Source organism: Nipponia nippon, unplaced genomic scaffold (assembly GCF_047370975.1).
Source record: "Nipponia nippon isolate SJK-2023a ecotype South Korea unplaced genomic scaffold, ASM4737097v1 scaffold_6, whole genome shotgun sequence".
NCBI classification, from domain to species: Eukaryota; Metazoa; Chordata; class Aves; order Pelecaniformes; family Threskiornithidae; genus Nipponia; species Nipponia nippon.
Genome location: NW_028262380.1, coordinates 19,997,091 through 20,017,085, shown reverse-complemented (window position 1 = coordinate 20,017,085; position 19,995 = coordinate 19,997,091). Strand labels below are relative to the sequence as shown.

The 19,995-nt window shown below is 39.5% G+C and overlaps 1 protein-coding gene across 4 annotated transcripts in view; it reads left to right on the top strand.

The window, feature by feature from the left end:
* The window catches only part of PPARGC1A (PPARG coactivator 1 alpha), a 369,128-nt gene extending 352,471 nt beyond the window's left edge, over positions 1–16,657 (top strand). For 3 of the 4 annotated variants that reach the window (XM_087737435.1, XM_009474546.2, XM_087737437.1), the window contains 6 exons: positions 2,319–3,231; positions 3,795–3,899; positions 4,036–4,156; positions 12,939–13,060; positions 13,409–13,560; positions 16,470–16,657. In XM_087737435.1, the coding sequence (XP_087593561.1) occupies positions 2,319–3,231; positions 3,795–3,899; positions 4,036–4,156; positions 12,939–13,060; positions 13,409–13,560; positions 16,470–16,573 (1,517 nt within the window). In that variant the 3' untranslated portion in view covers positions 16,574–16,657. Of the gene's footprint in view, positions 1–2,318; positions 3,232–3,794; positions 3,900–4,035; positions 4,157–12,938; positions 13,061–13,408; positions 13,561–15,722; positions 15,782–16,469 lie in introns of those variants that run through there. The other variant, XM_087737436.1, reaches the window with a different exon arrangement.
* Positions 16,658–19,995: the final 3,338 nt, after the last annotated feature.

Genomic DNA, 19,995 nt, shown 5'->3' with positions numbered 1-19,995 from the left:
AGCACAGTTCTGCCAGCAAGAGAAGTGCCAGTAAATTTAGCTCAGTCTGTACTTTTGCGAGGGCTTTTTTGGTAGGGTTTTTTTTATCCCCTCCTCTAAAGATTGTTGGACTCCTTGTCGGTCTACTGGAAATCGTTGTGCTCTGTGTTTAGCTTGCTTCCTGCCGGCGCTAGCTTTAAAGTGAAAATGGAAACAGTATTTTATTTTGAATATTGGATTATCGCTGGGGTTTCTTTGCCTGAAATTCTTAAATATGCATGTTCATTGTGGGGTGGTTGTATTTCTGCTTCATTCTTTCTTTAAAACTACATCCAAAAAACCTGTAACTAACCCCAGAGCTTCTCATGGGCTGTACAATTTCATGAGTAAAAGTGACAGTTCTGAATTTTTTATCTAGAAAACAGTCTTTGCTTACTCAAATCTTTGTTGAATCTGAGCCTGAAGTTTTAACCTGGAAATTATTACTGCAGAATTTTAAAGAGGACCGTTCTCTTCATTTTACCAAAAATTCATGTGGTAGTCAAAAATTTTTGTTATTGAGGAGGTGGATAAGGTGTGAAATACATACTGCTGAGTCAAGTGAATTTTTGGGAAGGAAGAAAAAAACTGAGGACTCAAAGGAAATAGGTTAACAATGATGACTTTGCACAAAACTTTTTCACTATTAAATTCAAATTTGAGGCAACTAGAGTTTTAGGTGTCATTATCTTTGCCTCAGTTTCCCTGATTTTTGTGTCACGAGGCAAAGTCTTCACATAGCCATGGGTAGCTCATAAACATTTTTTCCGAATGTTCAGAGAAAATCAAGCTTCTCTCTCACATCAAGTATTCATGCCTTGGTACTCCTATCTTTTTTTCTGGAACAAATTCATTGCAGCTAATGCAATGGGACTCCCAGTCTCCATTTATGCTCCTTAGGGAGCACTATGCATTGATGGACGCTTTTCTTCTTTACAGCAAAACACTATAAAACATGTTCCATTTGCATTGATCTGCTGAGCTCTGTTGCATGGTTAAAAATACAAAACAAAACTCTATAGCCATGTTTGAAATACACATTTCCTGTAAGTGTGTCTGCCCTCTCTTTTCATTCTTGTGAAGGAAGTAATGGAAAGCTCATTGCTTGGGCGAGAAGAAGAAATCTTGGGCAGCATCAGCCTCTGAAGCATTTAAGGATGGATTGGATTAGCTAGGAGAACTCCCTAATCTCAGTGTAATTTGTTTAGTTTTAAGCATATATACTTCTAAATTACACTAGGGTCAATTGGACAGAAGCAAATTTTCCAAACATAGCATACTAAGTACCTTCCTGAAGAGTAATTATTTCCTGAAAAATGGCTGCAGTTTGCTGTTACTCTGCCCTGGTGCCCTGGGTTATCCCTTTGTAAAGTCTGAAGAAATTCTATCATTTCTACAGAAAATATTGAGAGTTATGGTCTACCCTTATAAAAACAATTGGAAGATGCTGTTTTGGTTCCCAGGTTTTACTGGAATGGGCTGTAGTCCTTCCTGCAATTTTGTCTCACCACAGTAATATAATCTATTACAGTTACGTGAACAATCCTGGTAGTTAGTGGTATCTTTGAATATTTACCTGTTTCCTTTCAATTCCCTGCTTCATGGCTCTCACTAATATTTAGTTCTAAATGCAATGGTTTATTACAGTTGCAGTTGTCCTGTTGTTCACTTGGGTTTCTGTTGCAGAACCACATTTCAGGCAAAATGTATTAGTTATGCTTACAAGAATGTATTATAGATACATTAGCAATGGTTTACTAAGTTAATGAACTGTGGAGACAAAGAGTCATTGCAGTCGAGTTGTAGAGTTGCTGTACTCTTGCATTCAAGTTCTACGTCCTACCGAGGTTCCTTTGGTAGCACTCATTTATTTTTCTCAGGCTTGCTTTTATTCAGGTTTTTGTCTGCTAATTTCTTTAGGTTTTTGACAGTGCCAGTCTTTTGACTTGTGATTTTTATATCAAAATCTTTTTGATTTTTAAGAAAAAAGTCTTTTGGTTTTTATCTCTTGATCTTTTCTATCAGAATCTACAGAGAGAGGCGGATGTCATGGAAGAAGGGGAGGGGCAGAAATGATGCTGAAGATTAGTGGCAATGCATTAGTACTGTTGCTATTGTTCTTACCAGACCTTTGGTGTCTCACACCTTAAATACTCTTATTCCCAGTATTAGCAGTGTTAAATTAAAGTGAGGTAGAATGGGTCTTGCTTTGTATCTGTTTTAAAGAAGCACATGAGCCATCTTTATAAATGTTGTATATGTGCTTAAAAATATTCTGTTCCTCCTTTTTTTCCCCTTAGGCCTAACTCCACCTACGACCCCTCCTCATAAAGCCAACCAGGATAATCCTTTTAGGACTTCACCTAAGCTGAAGTCATCATGCAAGACTGTTGTACCACCTTCAAAAAAGCCCCGCTATAGTGAGTCTTCCGGTTCTCAAGGAAATAACCCAATCAAGAAGGGTCCAGAACAGTCTGAGCTGTACGCACAGCTTAGCAAGACTACAGTACTGTCCAGTGGACATGAGGAGAGAAAGACAAAACGGCCCAGTTTGCGGCTGTTTGGTGACCATGACTACTGTCAATCTGTGAATTCAAAATCGGAAATACACATTAAAATATCCCAGGAACTTCAGGACTCCAGACAACTAGAATTTAAGGATTCTTCACCTGGGTGGCAGTGTCAGATTTGTTCTTCTTTAGAACAAGACCAGTATTTCAAGAAAGAGACTTTACAGACAAGTAAGCAGGGTTCCCATGGTAATAACAGAAAACAGCTCCAAGACCAGGAAATTCGGGCTGAACTGAACAAGCATTTTGGTCACCCCAGCCAAGCTGTTTTTGATGAAGAAGCAGATAAGAACAGAGAATTAAGGGACAGTGATTACAGTAATGAACAATTCTCCAAACTACCTATGTTTATAAATTCAGGACTAGCAATGGATGGTCTCTTTGATGACAGTGAAGATGAAAGTGATAAACTATGCTACCCTTGGGATGGGACACAAGCCTATTCATTATTTGATGTATCGCCTTCTTGCTCTTCTTTTAACTCTCCATGCAGAGATTCAGTGTCTCCACCCAAATCCTTATTTTCTCAAAGATCCCAAAGGACACGCTCTAGATCAAGGTCCTTTCCTCAACGCAGGTCTTGTTCCCGTTCTCCATATTCCCGATCGAGATCAAGGTCTCCCTGTAGTAGATCCTCTTCAAGGTACGGTACAGCAAATTCATGCATCATCATTGTAGTTAATAAGAAGGAAAACAGCAAAAACATAAAGCAACTTAAAGGAAAGAAAGAAAAAACCAAGACATAACTTAATCCAGTGCAACTCATTCTGTTGCTCCTGAGCTGATTAACTCTGAAGGTTACGGGGTTGCTACAGAAACACTTGTTGCCATTATCCTTTAAATCTGCCAAGTTTACACTTTCTGAGTGGAGCCAGTCAGGTCAGCAGCAGAGCAATTGGTGAGAGATGTACAAAACTAACCTTTCCCATTATCTGTGAGCTGCCCGGTGCCAATCTAGCTGCAGTCCCTATCTGATGAAGTTGACAGTGGCTGACTCTCTGCTCTGTGTTAGCCTCAATAAGGAACATTACGGAAGGGCGGGGGGGGGGAAACACTTGAGGCCCCTTAGTTGACTAGGAGATCACAAACTGTCACTGGAAAATCTCACTGGTAGCTTAGAAAAAATTGTAAGTTGGGGGAAGAGGTAGAAAATGGTGTCAATAGATTCAAACTGAATGACAGAGGTGAATGTGTTTCTTCCTGCAGATCTTGTTGCTATTATGAGTCCAGCCACTGTAGACACCGAGCATACAGAAGTTCTCCCTTACGTGCAAGATCGCGATCCAGATCACCGTACAGTCGCAGACCCAGGTAGTGCATTTTGCCTGCATTTGGTTTGCTTTGCAGCTGGTTCTCAAGAGATAATGAAGCATTCCAGAAATTGTATTACTAATTTTACATTCACAAATGCAGGTGCTTGATTTAATGACTAAGTTATGTTTCCTAGATATGACAGCTATGAGGAATATCAGCATGAAAGGCTGAAGAGGGAAGAATACCGCAAAGAGTATGAAAAACGGGAATCTGAAAGGGCCAAACAAAGGGAGAGACAGAGGCAGAAAGCAATTGTAAGCACTGTGAAGATAACTTTCATTTTGAAATAGATTTCTCTTTCTTTTCATAGATTTCTAAAGCTAGAACTCAGACTTTATTTTCTTTCTTTTCTATAAAAGAAAAAACAAAATACAAAAATCTGCTTACATGTATTTCTTAGTATTTCGAATTTTACGCAAATATGTGTTTTCATAACTATTTGTGGTTTTGATGTTACAATACTAATTTTTTCAGGTTCTATAAATTGCAACTTTTCAAGTTTTTCACAGTCAACAGATACAGAGGGCTTACTAGAAAAAGGTTTCATCCCAGAAAACAGACAATTAAAAGTGAACCAGTGTATTTCTTATACAGATCTGTCAGTGAACCTGCATTTTATACTATATGTCACCTACCAGAGTGCCAGTAATCAATGTCTATTTTCTGTATTTCTGGTTTTTTACATAAGCAATAGAAGGAGTCAGCCTACATACTGATCGCTGGACTTTCATAGTAGCTGTAATTGTCTATACAGAGAGTGCAGATAACAGAATTCAAAACTGGGATCCAAAGGCATGACTTTAATTTTTTTTTTTCCTGTCTATGACTCGGTTAATTTTTAAGTTATTTTTAGCAAAATAAATAGTCTGAAGACATGATGCAATTTAAAAATGTCACCTAACACTGGCCCTTTCATAATGAATGTGTATTATTTAATTATTGTGTTCATCAATGTTCTGTGTGAAACAACTGAAATACCTGAGGCAAAGGAAATACCCATGTGGGGATGAGCAGCTCTCTTGGCTGTTGTAGGAGTAGGACAGAAGAATGGCTATTAAATGGACAGGTGGCTTTTGCCCCTTTTTAGTTCCCCGTTGCCAGCTATGTGATGGTTTTGATAAATTAAATTGGGAGCTGCTGTGAATCTGGACTCTTCTTGTAGTTGCTAAGCCCATTTGGTGTCTCACCTTAACATTTTCCGCTTGGTTTTCTGTGTCCTGCTCTTTCTGTTCAGTTGTACCTTCACTGCTGGTCTGGCTGTGCCCTGGCTCTTGCATGAGCTGCTGCAGACTGGGGCACTTCGTCTTCATTTCCAGATTTTCCTGTAGTGCTCTGTCCAGGGCTCACCAAAATGAATAGGTCTTTTTTCCAGTGCCTTTAGTGGACTTTGTATAATAAAAGGTGATTTGTCACATACTCAGCAGCATTTCTCCTAATACACCTACAGAACTGGGAGTGTGTAGAGGTTGGCGGACTGGTGTAGTCTACAGCAACGAGAAGTTCTAGGAGGGAATAGACACCTTGATTTTCTGATTTTTGTCTCTGCTACTGTTGTTCTGAGTGAGCTTCATCAAATCATTTCACTTTTCTTTGCTTCAGGTGCCCTATCTACAAAGTGTGGGTGATAGGTCTGTTTTGTAAAGCATGAGATTTAGAGCTATAACATGCTCTGCTGTGCTGATCTGAAACTCAGTGAAGGCAACGGAATGATTTTGCTTGGCTTCAGACAGGGCTATATTTAAGTCAATTGTTGCAGTTAGTTTTAAAATATCTGGCTTCCATCTGCTTAGAGATGAACACTACCTTCCAGCAACCGTAACTTACACTGGCTGTTCTCTCTTAGATCTAACACAAATTAAGAGATTCAGGTAGACCTCTGTCATGGGTGTATCTTACTCCTTCTCAATTACTGTACCTCACCGCTATAAATAAACATGAATCCTGCTGAGGAGGTAGAAAATTTTATTTAGTTTAAAACAAACAAATATTTGGCAAGTAGCTAATCAACAGAAAAGGAAAAAGGAAAGAAAAGAAACTTTAAAAGCTCCAGATATGCTGCATCATAACTTCCTACATTAAAAATTTTAGACATTTCAAAACCAAGGAATTTATTTTCTTTCTAAAGTGAGCATTGTCATGATAATTAGCTTAATTAATGAAATTATGTATTAATAAACATAAATAAATCAGAACTAAAAAATAAAGATCAATAAACAGAACATGGCAAAAACTTAAAATCCAGTCACCTGTGTAAGAGCTGCAGGAGACGTAGATGAAATCTTGTTAACTCCTTTATCCAAAGTCTATCAACACTTTTACTTCAAAAATCTGTATTGAATCATGCCAGTTTATTCCCTGTGCAAATAAATACGGGTTAGGGGACAGCAGAGAAAGGGAAGCCGTGATCCCATGAAGTCAGTGATAAAATTTGTATTATTTCTAGCATTCTCTGCTCCTCTTCTTACTCCTTTTGTCTTATGGGTCTCCTCTGTGTTGCTCTTTTCTTTCTGGAGGGACTCAACTCATTTATTGTTCAGCCACAAGAATCTCCTCTCTCCTTCCTTGACCTCTTTCTACAGTCCCATAAATTTAGATTTCTTTGCTCCCTGCATTGGGGAATTTTTTTATTTTCTTTCTAGCCCATTCTCGTGCTGCCAGAACTGATTCATGGCCACATACCTCCAGATACTGTTAAAAGAATGGCTCAAAGATTGGGCAGTACTAATGCCTCAGGTGTTACGTAGGGCAGGTGGCTTTTCTTCATGAGAAGCACCATGCTATGATCTCAGGAGTTGGTTGTAGAAAAGATGCACAGTGGAAAGGGAACAGAAGTTATGACTGAGCTAAAAGCCATCAGGTATTATTGGTTCAATATCTAGAATTAGCCTTCATGTGACAACAAGAGTGGGAAACCTAGGAAAAAGAAATGCGAAAAAAAATCACATATTTTAATCTGTCAAAACCATATGTGCAGCAATGGCCTCTGATTGTGGAGGCAGCTTGTATTTTGGCAGACGTGAAGGCATATTGGCAGAATGCTGAGGAGGCTTGTTTTAGAAGCCTGTGCTCATGCTATGTGGTGGAGGCGTGTTTAGAGGGCTGCCCCTTCAGTCTTGCACACAACACCTTCGCTGCAGTAGCTTCAGATCAGCTAGAAGCCTGGGCTAGCATTTCCCTGTATGGATTCCTGAATTCCTACCTAGACTTACAGCTATATACAGGTGGCTTCACTTCAAAAGCTACTGTGGTATTCTTCTCCTCTTCCTTTTCTTCTTTTCCCCTCTCCAGTTACTGGAGATTCAGTGCCTTTTTTGTGGATTGGGGTCTTAATTTTGAGCAGTCACACTTGAATAATATGGGCCGAGCCCACAAGATGTTTTTCAGTTAGAGAGTAAGAAAAATATTTTTGTCATTCATTCATTCATTCGTTCGTTTATACTTTTGATTGTGATGCCTTTGCTAACTGAGCAAATGTTAGCATAGTTTAGTTTGATCTTGACTTGATTTATTTCACTGGGTTCCTATTTTGTTTTAGAATGGGTCCTCATTGAACATAAGGATGGTCTGCCAACAAGACTTACTTAACTTCATAATGCTAACCGCATCATAGTGGAGACACATTCATCATGAAACTTGAGGAGCAACCGCAGGACAGGACAGTCTGCTTAGGGCTATGTAGAAACTGGGATCCAGCCCCCAACCAAGGCAGATCACAGTGATTTGCCAAGAAGACTGAGGACCCCTTTTCTCTTCTGACACACCCCAGGAAATTTCACAGTTATGTGGGCTTTTACTCAGCAGCTCATTAGACCACGCAGCAAATACTTCCCAAGGCATGGCATCAGAAATACAGTTAGCACATTTCAGTTCTGGAGTCACCAGTTCGTGGTTCCCCATTGACATGGTGCACCAGGGCTGGGAGGTTGAACTGTCTGATGAGCAGCCTGGTGTTCTGGATCTCTGCTTCTCCACTGCTCTGGCCACAATTCTGACTTACAGTCATATCCTCCCTGCAGCTCATTTACTGCCTGTGCTGGCTGCTGCCAGGAGGTATAACAAAATCACCTTTTATACCTGAGTAGGAAATTACTATTAACATTACTACTTTTCATTTCTAAGTGCGGACAGCCTCCCTGAGACAAGTATCAAGAGTCCCTGTCCCAGAGAGAGTAAGAAGATAAATGCACTTTGAGACCACTGCAGCGGAAAGAAACACATGGTTTCAAAGAAAATAAATTGATCTACAACAGGAAGGCAGGAGAAAGGTGGTTTCATAAATGAGTGCTTGGCTTCTCTGAAGTCTAAAACCAGAGTCAGTTTATAATGGAGCGCATTTCCACTAATGAAGGATCCAATGTATGTTGTATATTTAGTTTGGATTTTTTTGTCGTTGCTCATCTTGATGGCCTTGATCCCAGGCACTCTAACTTTGCTGTGTGAGTTGCTGAAAATGTATCGAATGGATTACCTAAATCTTGAGGTTTACCGGTCCATTATTTCTCTAGCGGTCATCATGGAGTGTGGCTGAACTGTTTCAGTCCTCAGTTAGCCACACAGAAGCACTTGACAATTTTGTGCAATGTTCTTTCTTTTTTTTTTTTCCATTTTTCATGATTCTTCCTTTTGCCATTCATACTTGCCCACAGGTCACACTGATTCTTCTTTCATACAGAATCTAAAGAAAATTTCTCTTATTACGTCAGAATCTTAAGCTTTAATGGCTTTTTCCATCCATAGCATTTCTATTTTTTAAACTCTGTCCAACCATTCCCATTGCACTTTCAGAACGATATTTGGCTTCCAGCTCTAAGGATAGAAGTCTTCATGGCTTTCTGCTGGACGAGGAGAGAAATCAGTTGGCATGGAAGGCAGCACAGGCCCAGCCACCCGTGCTGGAGGAAGCAGCAGAGCCTTTGACAAGCCCATGGCAGACCCCAGCTTTAAAATGCCCCTGGATTTCTTCTCTCAGCCAGCATTAACTGGCTCTTGGAGAACTAGGTATGCACCACAGATGTGCAGACAAAAAGTGGTAGGGAAAACAGGGACAGCAGCACTGTGCGGTGTTACCTCTGGAGTGGCTGCCTTCAGTTCCCACAGACCCTGCTTAGCAGCACCACGGGCGGCCCAAGCAAACAAGTGTTGGGTGAAGAAGCCTAGTGCAAAAAAAGACGTGAGAACTAATACATCTAATGGTTTGTGCTTTCATTCCTTGTGAAATAAAGGATTAAGAATAAGGAAGGGAAAACAAAATATAGTTTTGGAGGAAGCCTTTACAAGACAAAAAGATTCTTAGCATCAGTGAACGTTTTGCAGGATGAGTGGTCCCTTTATTGACCCTTAGATGTGTAAGGTATATCCTGGTCCTGTTTTCTCAAGTTTTGGCATTCTAATGCTTTAGTATTTTCATTTGAGACTTGAAATACTGCTTGTCAGTCTGAGATTTTCTGCCACATCTGCCTATTCACATGTTTTACTGAAAGGAAGAAAGAGGAAGATTATGAAGAAGGAGCTTTAGATAAACTGAAAAAAGACAGACATGTTGGGCCTGAGGGAGTTGACTGGACTCTTCTTTCTTCCCTTTTTTACCTGGCAAAGCAATGTACTACACTTAAAGCTTATGACGCAAAATAAACCATCTGCACTTTCGGGAGGGAAATATGAACGGTGTCTTCTGGAGTTCCCTGCAGGTTCCCTCTGCCCACATTAAATTGAAAACAAAAGCTTTTCTCTGCCGTTCTCTAGGTTTCCAAGTTATATATCATCTCCTCTAACAAGTGTAGTAAAAAGCATACTTAGTATGCACATATGGACTTATGCATGTAACTTATTATAAAATAAAGGTCTTTAACATTTAGAGGTATGTTGTAATCTTGTTAGGCTTGTATAGCTCTTATTATTAATGGGAATAAAAGGCAGGTGTCTCTGTGAATACAAATACATTCTACATAGTTGGTTTAAATAAACCAAAGTTAACCAAGACAAAGACAATGCTGTATGAATCCTCTGTTCTCCAGTATCTTATACCATCATGGCACTCTACTTAAAAAAATACTTGAACACATCTCCTCATGTGTGCACGTGGAGGACATATGGTGCATTTCAGCTTTAAATTTGAATTTCCTTAATTTTGCAGGTTTAACTTATTCCCTTAATGATAGTTTAACAGGCTTTTTTTTAATTGTTCAGTTTTGTTTTATTACAGTTGTCTTAAAGGGATATTAGCGATATAAAGGTTATTAGAGAGAGAGAAGAAGGAAAAATTGTGCAGGCATGCACACAGACTTATGGAAGAGCGTGCAATAGTTATTTCCGTCACACTGTAATATAACAATCTCCATGTCAGTGAGTGAAACATTATGTTTTTTCAGTCGAGATGTATTATCTCAGCTAAAGTATATTAGACAGTCTGCTATGTTATGTTCTGCTCCATCTGGTCAGTCATTTAGGTTCAATAGCAAGTATCAATGGAATTGTTTCTTATCAAGTGTTTCAGTGCGGTTAAATCCTTGATTTGGTAAAACAGTCTGAAAAAGTAATTACTGTGCATATGCAGATTTTCCTGTTTTTGAAGTTTATGGCACCCAACCATACTGAAAGTAAGCAGAATTAGAATGGGGAAAATGGAAGAAATGCAGATTTCTGTTGCTTGCACTCCACAGTCCCTGCTTTGTAGAAGCCCTGCTCAAATGCCTCTGTCAAGAGGCTCAGGGATCTGGACTGGGATGCAGTAGAGACAGACATAAAAAGCAGGAGCTGTCTGGAAAGTATCCCTCTTCCCTAAATTTATGGCCACCCATGAGCACACTTGTCCTTCTTGTAGCCATGCTGGCTTCTCCAAACTGCACTGCTATGGCAGAGAACAAGGGCACTTTTTGGGCCATGCACTTTGGAAGGCGTAACATTTAAAAATGAAAGTGTCTGTCCCAGCAGGGTTGTAGAGGACTACCAAGGCAGTCACCTTGGTTCCTTATATAATCAAAAGAGGCAGTAGTTTCGAGCATCTAAATGAGATACTTACCTGATGCCATTGATTAAGGAGAGCATATACATACTTTGGTAGAGCAACCAGGGACTCCGCTGGGCTGACCAGGGAGCTGTGAAGGACCCAGGTGGTTCCAGTGATCACTTCTTGTGCCATACCTTAGTGGGTAGGGCTTTTGGGTAGAAGTGTTTGATTCTTGGATCTCTGTTTTCTGGAGCTTTAAACTCACTTTCATTTCTCAGGAGCTTAGATTAACTGGATCTGATCCCCTGAGATTTGTGAGGCCAGAAAAAGTCAGTGAAAGTAGTTGACTGAGTGTGCTAGTGAGAAGGAGTTTCTGTTAGGAAGCAGATATATTAGTTTCAGCTTCCTGCTGCAGGAATTGTTTATTTATTTTGCATTAAGCAGTTCCTGGGAGCAGAGTGCTCTCCTGGAAACAGGGAGCCAAGGTTTTGGGCCTCCATAACTAAGAGTTCTAATGGTCCCTTTATCTCAAATGAATGCTCAAACAAGTAAAGAAGAGGCATCAGGATCATTTCTGTTTCTGCATGTGTTTTAGTCTGATCTCAATCCTATTATCCGTGGTCCAGGAATGACCAGTGCCTTATGCCTCTGTGGGCACTCATGGAGAAGATACATTTCATGCTATATCTGAATTGTAACACTATAAGCTACCTGTCTCTTCAGGCAAGGATGTTTCTGAGCAGGAATGGAAGTCTATATTTAGGTCCCTAGAGCCTTTTGCATTGCACAGTTGAGGTGCCATTAGCCTTTAGGCACCTCCAGGTTACAATAGTCATGAATTCTCAGCAGTCAGTATAGCTCCTTCGGTATTTGGCACCTAAATTCTGCGCAAGTCTCAGGTGCCAAAGCTGATGGTTTAAACTGACATTGCTCCGCTGACTGACAGATTTACACCAGCTGAGAATGTGGTGGTGGTGGTGGTGGTTCGATTTATGGGACGAATGTGCGGGTGCGTAAGGGATGAGCAGTAGGGCCAGTAGTGCCAGGGTTCTTCAGGCCAGAAGCAATCTGAGACAGGAAGGCTGAGCACCCAAGCCATGTGTAGCTGGTGTTTCTTTGCCCTGATTACCTTAAGGTCAGTGGTTTGAAGATCTCTTTTTGCCTGTTGCTTTGCTTGCAGCTCACTAAATGGCTCTACCCTCAGTAAAGTGTTGATCCAAAAATTCATAAAGTGAATCTCACAGGGCTTCTTAGTCCTTCTGTCATTCTGCTGAGCATTTTCACTCAAGAAGGAAGGATATGACCATGACTTGATTGTTTTAAAAGCATCTTTTATGCTTTGCTCCAAGTGTTGAAGGAACATACAAATAGCACCCTAGCCTATAAAAGCCAGGGACTTCATTCAGGGTTTTTTTTTTGAAGAAACAAAAAGGTAATGGTGACCACAGGATGTATTTTACTGTCCTGCCTTCCCCCCAGAAATATTTGTTTCAGTAAAACTCATCTTCTGTACTGCTAACAGTTTTCACTCTTATTTTAAGGTATGGATTATGGTGGAACAGCTGATTGAAGGATGAATCAGCTATTGAGTCATCTGAGTTTAAAATGTTATGTTTGTAATACATTTTGTTTATAGTACTTTTATGCAATTATTGTGTTACTTTATACTACTCCACAACTAAGACGGGTTTTGCCCAGTATTGTATACATGGCAAGAGAAAGGGAGCTCCTGGTTTGGAAGTTTCCAGTCTTGGGGGGAAGTGGTAGAAAGGCTGGAAGGGAAGAAGGTGCAGTAGGATACAAAGGGAGCTGTCTGTCAGTGTATAGCGGAACAGTGACAGCAAGCAGTGAAACCTTCCAGGAGCACACCACCTGACAAATGCAGTGTCATTTAAATACCTTAGATGCTTTCCAGGAGAGAAGTATTTCACTTACTAGCAAGATGCAGTAGGTCTTCCACAAGAGACTATTACTATAATTATGCATCCTCTGCACATCCATGTGTGTGTATTTGCATGCATATATGTATAGGTTCATCTCTATTACACATTTTTAAAAATATACCTCCCCTGTTGGCTGTTTCTCAACAGGAGGAACGTCGTGTGATTTATCTGGGTAAAATCAGACCTGATACAACCCGAACAGAACTGAGGGACCGGTTTGAAGTTTTTGGTGAAATTGAGGAGTGCACAGTAAATTTGCGGGATGATGGGTAAGAACTTTTGAGATTACTCCATGTTTGGGAGCTGCCATATGTAAAAAATTATGGCAGAACTGGTATGGGAGTTACCAATGTAAGTGCTGTGACAGATGACATGCTGAGTTCAAAACCTTATTTGTTTTCTTTCATCCTTATTTATTAATCTTGCTAGTTGAGATTTCCTGTCCCAGAAATAAGTATTTAGCTGCATGACAGGACAATCATGCTGATAAATGGATGCAGTACTTCTGGCATTTCCACTGCTGGATCTCCTGCAAGTTCTTGCTTTCAGGAAGGGGTTACACTAATGTGCGTTAACTCTTTTCAGCTTTTGTTCACAACTGTATTTTTCAATTGCAGAGACAGCTATGGTTTCATCACCTACCGCTACACTTGTGACGCCTTTGCTGCTCTTGAAAATGGATACACTTTACGCAGGTCAAATGAACCTGACTTTGAGCTGTACTTCTGTGGACGCAAGCAATTTTGCAAGTCTAACTATGCAGACCTAGGTAGGTATTTTGCTGTATGTGAATTAAAGTACATAACTGGAACCTTGTAATTCAGGAGAATTTAGGGTTTGCTTCTTTTTTGTTTGCTGCTTATATTATTTAAATGATTGGGGGGATTAAAGGAAGTGGTTTTCACTTGCTGCAAGAAGTTTAAAAGTCTACTAATCTGAGCTCTAATCTGAGCTGGCTGCTTTCAGATATTTCAGACCATGAAAATTCTTGTAAAACCCATTTCCATCATTATCAAAAATAAGTGCCCAATATTCAATAATACATTTCCATATAGAAATGATAGCACCACAGAAACCTCCTGCACACTTTAGTATGCTGTGCTATGACTGCTTGGTTCTAATACCTGATTTATTTATGTGAGCGGTAAACAGAGAACAAAGTAGATGCCTCACCCCAAAAAATTCGTTATGATTCTTACTTTGCCGTGAGTTGTGCTGCAGATGTGTAGAACTTGCCAGAGACACTCCTTAAACACAATTCATAGTTTCTCAGGTTTGAAATCTGACCCTTAGTAGAGCAAAGGCTGTGGATCTCGATTGGTGGTTCTCAAATCATGCATAAGCATCTATGTATGAAGGTGTCTCCTTGCAGGGACTTCCAGTCATGATGTAAGAGGCTTCAGCCTGTAGACAGCTTAGCAAATCTCTTGGTGTTTGCTGTCCCACTAATGTGGGGCAGTACGCATTCCAGTCTCCAGACCCCAGTATGCTGTGATAACTCCAGTCCCAAGTGTGCATACTGGCTGCAACTACACATCTGGGTCTGTCCTAGTCCTGTCTGGGCAAAAATGTACGGTTCTGTCCTATGGTCTGGCTCAGGGTGTGATACTTCCCCTTGCAAGGATGTTTGGAGATGTTCAAAATCTTAGAGCAGGAATACTGATGTTAAGTATATGCATAAAGAGACCACGCAGACTGCCAAAATATCCTCTGTAATACTATAATATATTATAAACTCACCTCTTATTTAATTACCTTTTTAAATGTAAAGTATTCATTAAATGCTAAGCTTTTCCTAATACCTATATAAATAGGCTAAAGGTATGGGAAATACTCTTTTCTGAATAACACAGCATGGGACATTTTGCTGTTGAACCTATATTAATCAGATATTGTGTTTTTTTATGACTAAATGACCACAGTCATTAAAATCTCTCATAACCCTGTAACACAGTGCTAATGAAATCTTGTATGTGCTGCCCTTGGCTTTGTACAATGCAGGAAGTGAATACAGATATATTTTTTCTAACCAATTGATGTCTTTTCAGAATAAATGATAAAGATGATATGCATTGTTCACAATGAATATGCTATAATTCACTTCAGTGGCCAAACAGATAATGTAAAGCTAAGAAAAGGCAATTGACTGCTGAAGAGATATAGGGTTGATGGTGAAAATATGAAAGGTAGCAAGGCATTTGTCGAAATGTAGGCTGATAAAAACAGTAAAAACAGATTGAAGTCTTGACTTGATTTGACTTATCTTCAGCAATGGAAGCCAGGGTCGTCTCTGTATCTCAGAAAATCTGGGGTTTAAAATAAGTTGTCTGAAGGGAACCCTTTTGAACATTATTCATCACTGGGAGTATTCCCTGGCAGGTCTCTCCATACTGAGTGGGATTCCCAGAGTATCTGTGAGCAGAGTATTTTCACTTTGTCCTGCTGACAGCTTGAGCTTCTGTACTTCAGACTGCATTCCCTGTATTTTGCAGAGTATCTGATAGAGCTGCATAAGGAAATGGCAGGATGAACTTTAAAATTCATGAGCTAGTACAACGACAGAGAGAATTAATCAGCCTTGGGTTGAGTACAGAAGAAAGAAAACACTTGAAAATAGTAGTCAGAAGTTTAACACCTCTCCTCTGTGAGAAGATATTGTCTTAACAGAACTTGTAATGAACATTTAATGCACAGTGTGTCTTATAGTGGTAGATGGGGAGTTCTGATTAATTCAACACAAGAAATGGCAAGAAAAGGGCACTGTCATAAAGGAGCTGTGACACAGGAACCGGGAGCTGCGACACAGGAACTGGGGAGAGTCAGTGTTAAGCAGGGATGACTCCAAAAGGAAATTCAGTGCTTGCAGCCATGTCAGTCATTGCCGTGCTGGAGCTGTATGGTCACAAACGTACAATCCCTTCTCTGTGCTAGGAACGGACTGACGTCTGTGCTGAGCAACTAGCAAAGCTGGAGCAGGTATCGCACAGGAGCTGGACCATTATTGCTGCTATGACTTATCACATGTGCTGCAAAAAGCTGAGGAGCCCACCCGAGATTGCTTGTACGGCAGTGCAGGGGCCCAGCACTGAATTGCTCACACTCTAAACAAGCAAACCCCCAAAAAATCAGAGTGGAAGCAAAACCAGAGATTCAGGGAGGCGTAGTGACTCGTACAAGACCCCAAGGCAGGGCAGGCAGAACCAGCAGCGTCCCCTGTGCGCTGCCCGCAGGCTGCCCTGGCTTTCTGCAGAACCGTTCCCCTGTTGCCTTTCTCAGGAGAAGGAAGTCTTGGATATTGCATGTTGCAAAACAACAGTTACGAAACGATGGAGAAGTTTTGGGTAAAGCATCTGTCAAGATTATCTGGACTGCTTTGAGACCTATACATAGCAGCGTGTTTTGAGTTTACCTGCTCTGTATGTACATGCAATTTATGGTTCTCCCCCACTGCTGCTGATGTGTACCACTTTTGTTAAGTCCTGCTTCTTACCAGAAAGCTCTATCCATACCTAAAGCTTCTCTGATGACTGTTTCTGGGCTTTTATCATCCCATAAAGTAGTGGTTGTAACTGGATTGTTTCTGCAGTGCCTTGTTCATCTTGTTGTACAGAGAAAATAATGTAAGTACTCGCTAGTGGTTCTTGCCTCTTATCTAAACTTGCGTCCTTTGGGTTTCAGATTCAAACTCAGATGATTTTGATCCTGCTTCCACTAAAAGCAAGTATGACTCCATGGATTTTGATAGTTTACTTAAAGAGGCACAGCGGAGCCTGCGTAGGTAACATGCATCACACCTGAGGAAAATGGAGGGATGGCGAATACCTCACGGACATCACGTCCTTCAATAACGGACAATTAAAAAGTCATACTTAGGAATTTCTCCTACTTTACACTCTCTGTTCAGAACCATGGTTTACATGAACACAGCTGCTCAATGAGTGGAAAGGCAGGATGGCTGTCCAGTAAGCACACACGTGTCCATGGGTGTCAGCTTTGCTTTCGCGGGTGATCGGTGGCGGGGGAGCCGGGCATTCCTTGCGAGTTCGATGCAAACCACGAGACATGGCAGCAGTTCCACAGAGATAACACGTACAACGATGAACTGCAAAATCTGTACATACTGCATTTTAACAAAAAAAGAACAAAAACAAACAAACAAAAAAAAACAAAACAAATTTGAGAACTATGGCTGCTGATGTCTGGGAATCAGACACTGCATTATTTTTTTTTTTTTAAATGAAGCTTCTTCTCACAACACAGTGATAATATGACAATCCAGAAGAAACCACAGGTCCCAGACGCCTACAATCTGTTTTAGCTTTGTTTTAAGATTTTTCTTTTCTTTGGGTTTTCTTTTTTTGTGGGTTATTTTTTAAGTCCTTGCAGAAGAGAAAATGAAAGGCTCAAGCTTCCCTAACATTTTGAAGTTTCATCTTTTAATTCTGACACCCATGTAAATGTCTACAACGTTGATCTTCCACAGCAAAATTTTCAAAGCCTTGTTAATGGTCAAATGTGCAGCTTGTTCAGCGATTTATTCTAATGAGCGGACGTGGCGTTACATTATTAATGAGAGTTGGATATAACTATCTGGGTGTGTGCACAGATAGTATATTTGCTACATTCTCTAAAGTAGTTGAGTATTTACGAATGTTAAATGGAGTATTTTTATTTATGTACATACTGTATGACGATGTTTTTTGTTACAGCTATGCACTGTAAATGCAGCCTTCTTTTCAAAAACTGCTGAATTTTTCTTAATCAAGAATACTCAAATGTAATTATATGAGGTGAAACAATTATTGTACACTAACATATGTAGAAAGCTGAACTTACGCTTATATATATTTGATTGTAAAAAAAAGAGAGAAAAGCGTGTGGGTGAGGGTGTGCGTGTGTATATGTGTGCGCGCGTGTGTCTGAGTGCAAAAATGCTTTACACACATTCATCCCTTCTTTGGTGAGCTTATATAAGAATTTTGTCAAGAATTGTCCTAGCCCAAAAGGTATTAACCACTTCTGCAGTATTTTTCCACATTTTTCTCATTGCTTGATTTTCTTTTGCAGTTTTATACACTGAATTTGTTAGGGGAATGGAATTTTCTCATCTAAATTTTTCTAGGAGATACCATAATTTTATGTAAAGTCTCTCAAATGGGTAATCATTAAGAAATGTTTTTATTTTATGTATCAACAGTAGTTTTGGAACTAGAGGACAAAAATCTTTTTAAAATGCTATTTTGTTTTAATTTTTGTGATTTTAATTTGATAAAAATATGCTGAGGTACTAAGTACAGTATGATTTTTACAGTAATTCTGTGTCTAAACACTGTTCTTGAAGCCAGTAAGCTTTTCATTGGCAGAGTTTAATGATGGTATTTATCTATATTTTTTACAGTTATGCATCCTGTATAAATACCTATCCTTCATTCCTTTGTTTACTAAAGAGACATATTTATCAGTTACAATTATCCTATTTATTATAAATTATGAGATGACTAAAATAATAAAGGCCAGTGGAAATTTTATACCTAGGATGCATGACGGTTGTCAGTTCGGGGTAAGTGCTTCGTTTGGAAATTCAGCTTTTGCAGAAGCAGTGAGTTGTTTGGGTTTTTTTTCTTTTTTTACTATGCACTAGCATGGCCTCAGATGTGCCCATGACATTGTTGCTGATGACATTGCTTCTGCTAAATTAAATAGAAACTTCAGGAAAGAAAAAAACCACAAGAGTAAACTACTGCTATTCTGAGCATCAGAATTTCATCTGAACTCGGAGTCTCTAGACTGAATCAGCAAAGTTTGGAATTTGCTTGCGAATGTATAGATTTGGTATTCTATTACTGTTTGGCATTCATGACTCCTCTTAAAGGTATGGCACACCTAACTATTTAATCTCCTTTCCCACTCCCAATCTTAGAGAACCGATTCCACCCCCATGGCAGTGCAGTTGATTTTGATGGCTGCATTCATTTTATCACCAGCATATTGTGTTCTGAGAGATTCCACTGTCTGTCCTGTCGGATGCTTGCTTGATTTTTTGGCTTCTTATTTCTCAGTAGATAGATAGCAATAAAAAAAAAAAAAGAAAAGAACTTTTGCGGAGGTTCTGTGTTACGACTGTAACATTCTTTAATCTGCGTAATTCTTGTTGTTGCTCTGTAGGTTAAAAATGCAGGTATTTTAACTTTGTGTGAATGCCAAACTAAAAGTTTACAATTTTCCTTTCTGGATTTTGAGTATCTTCTGTTGTAAAGAAAAATATTAAAAGCAATAAATTATTTTTAAGAAATCAATATTTAGTATATCATATTATGTGTTCAAGGACCAGATGCATTACCTATTTTGCCTTTAAATTTCTTTGATTAAATTTTAAATACATTCTCTTTTGCCCTAGATTGCTGACATGAATAAATTGGTATGGGCTTTGGGCGGGGGATTATTTATTTTTCACCAAGCAGGCATAATGACATGAGTCAATTTTTTTTTTTCACTGGCCTGGCAAACATTCTCATCTTGAAGATGGCTTTCCTCTGTGGATTTACAAATTACATATGAAATTAATAGAGCTAGGATTGCTGAATAAAGCTATTTGTATCCTTTGTAGACACTGTAGTAGGTAACCCATCAAAATACAAACTCGGTGTTTCCTTTTCTTTTTTTCTCCCCCAAGAACATTTCAAATTAGCACATGTACCACATTGTCATCGGAGGCAAATTGCAGCATAGCTCTGAGTGTCTTTTAGATGAAGATTGTACTGTTGCTTTCATGCTGTGGTAAGTACCACATCCGCAATACAGGTAACAGAACTGGTACTTAGGAACTATGGTCTTTCCTAGAGCCGTAACAAAGTAATTCCTACAGAATGTAAAATGATCCAAATCCAAACAGAGGGAGCCTAAAATTGAAGAAAAATACCTGTGCTAAACTACTCTGAAAAGCAGTTGGGCTGCCATCACCAAGAGCAGCACTGAGAGGAAAGTTTGTGCCTCTAGGGTATAATACTTGGGTCAGTTGAAAAAAAAAACAATCACACCTTCTTCTCATCCCTTTAGATGTAAGCTTACAGTAGGTAATGATTATGTGTCCTTTTTGATGGCTGTAATGAGAACTTCAATCACTGTAGTATAAGATCTGATCTATAAATGACCTAGAATAGCCATGTAATATAATGTGATGATTCTAAATTTGTACCTATGTGAC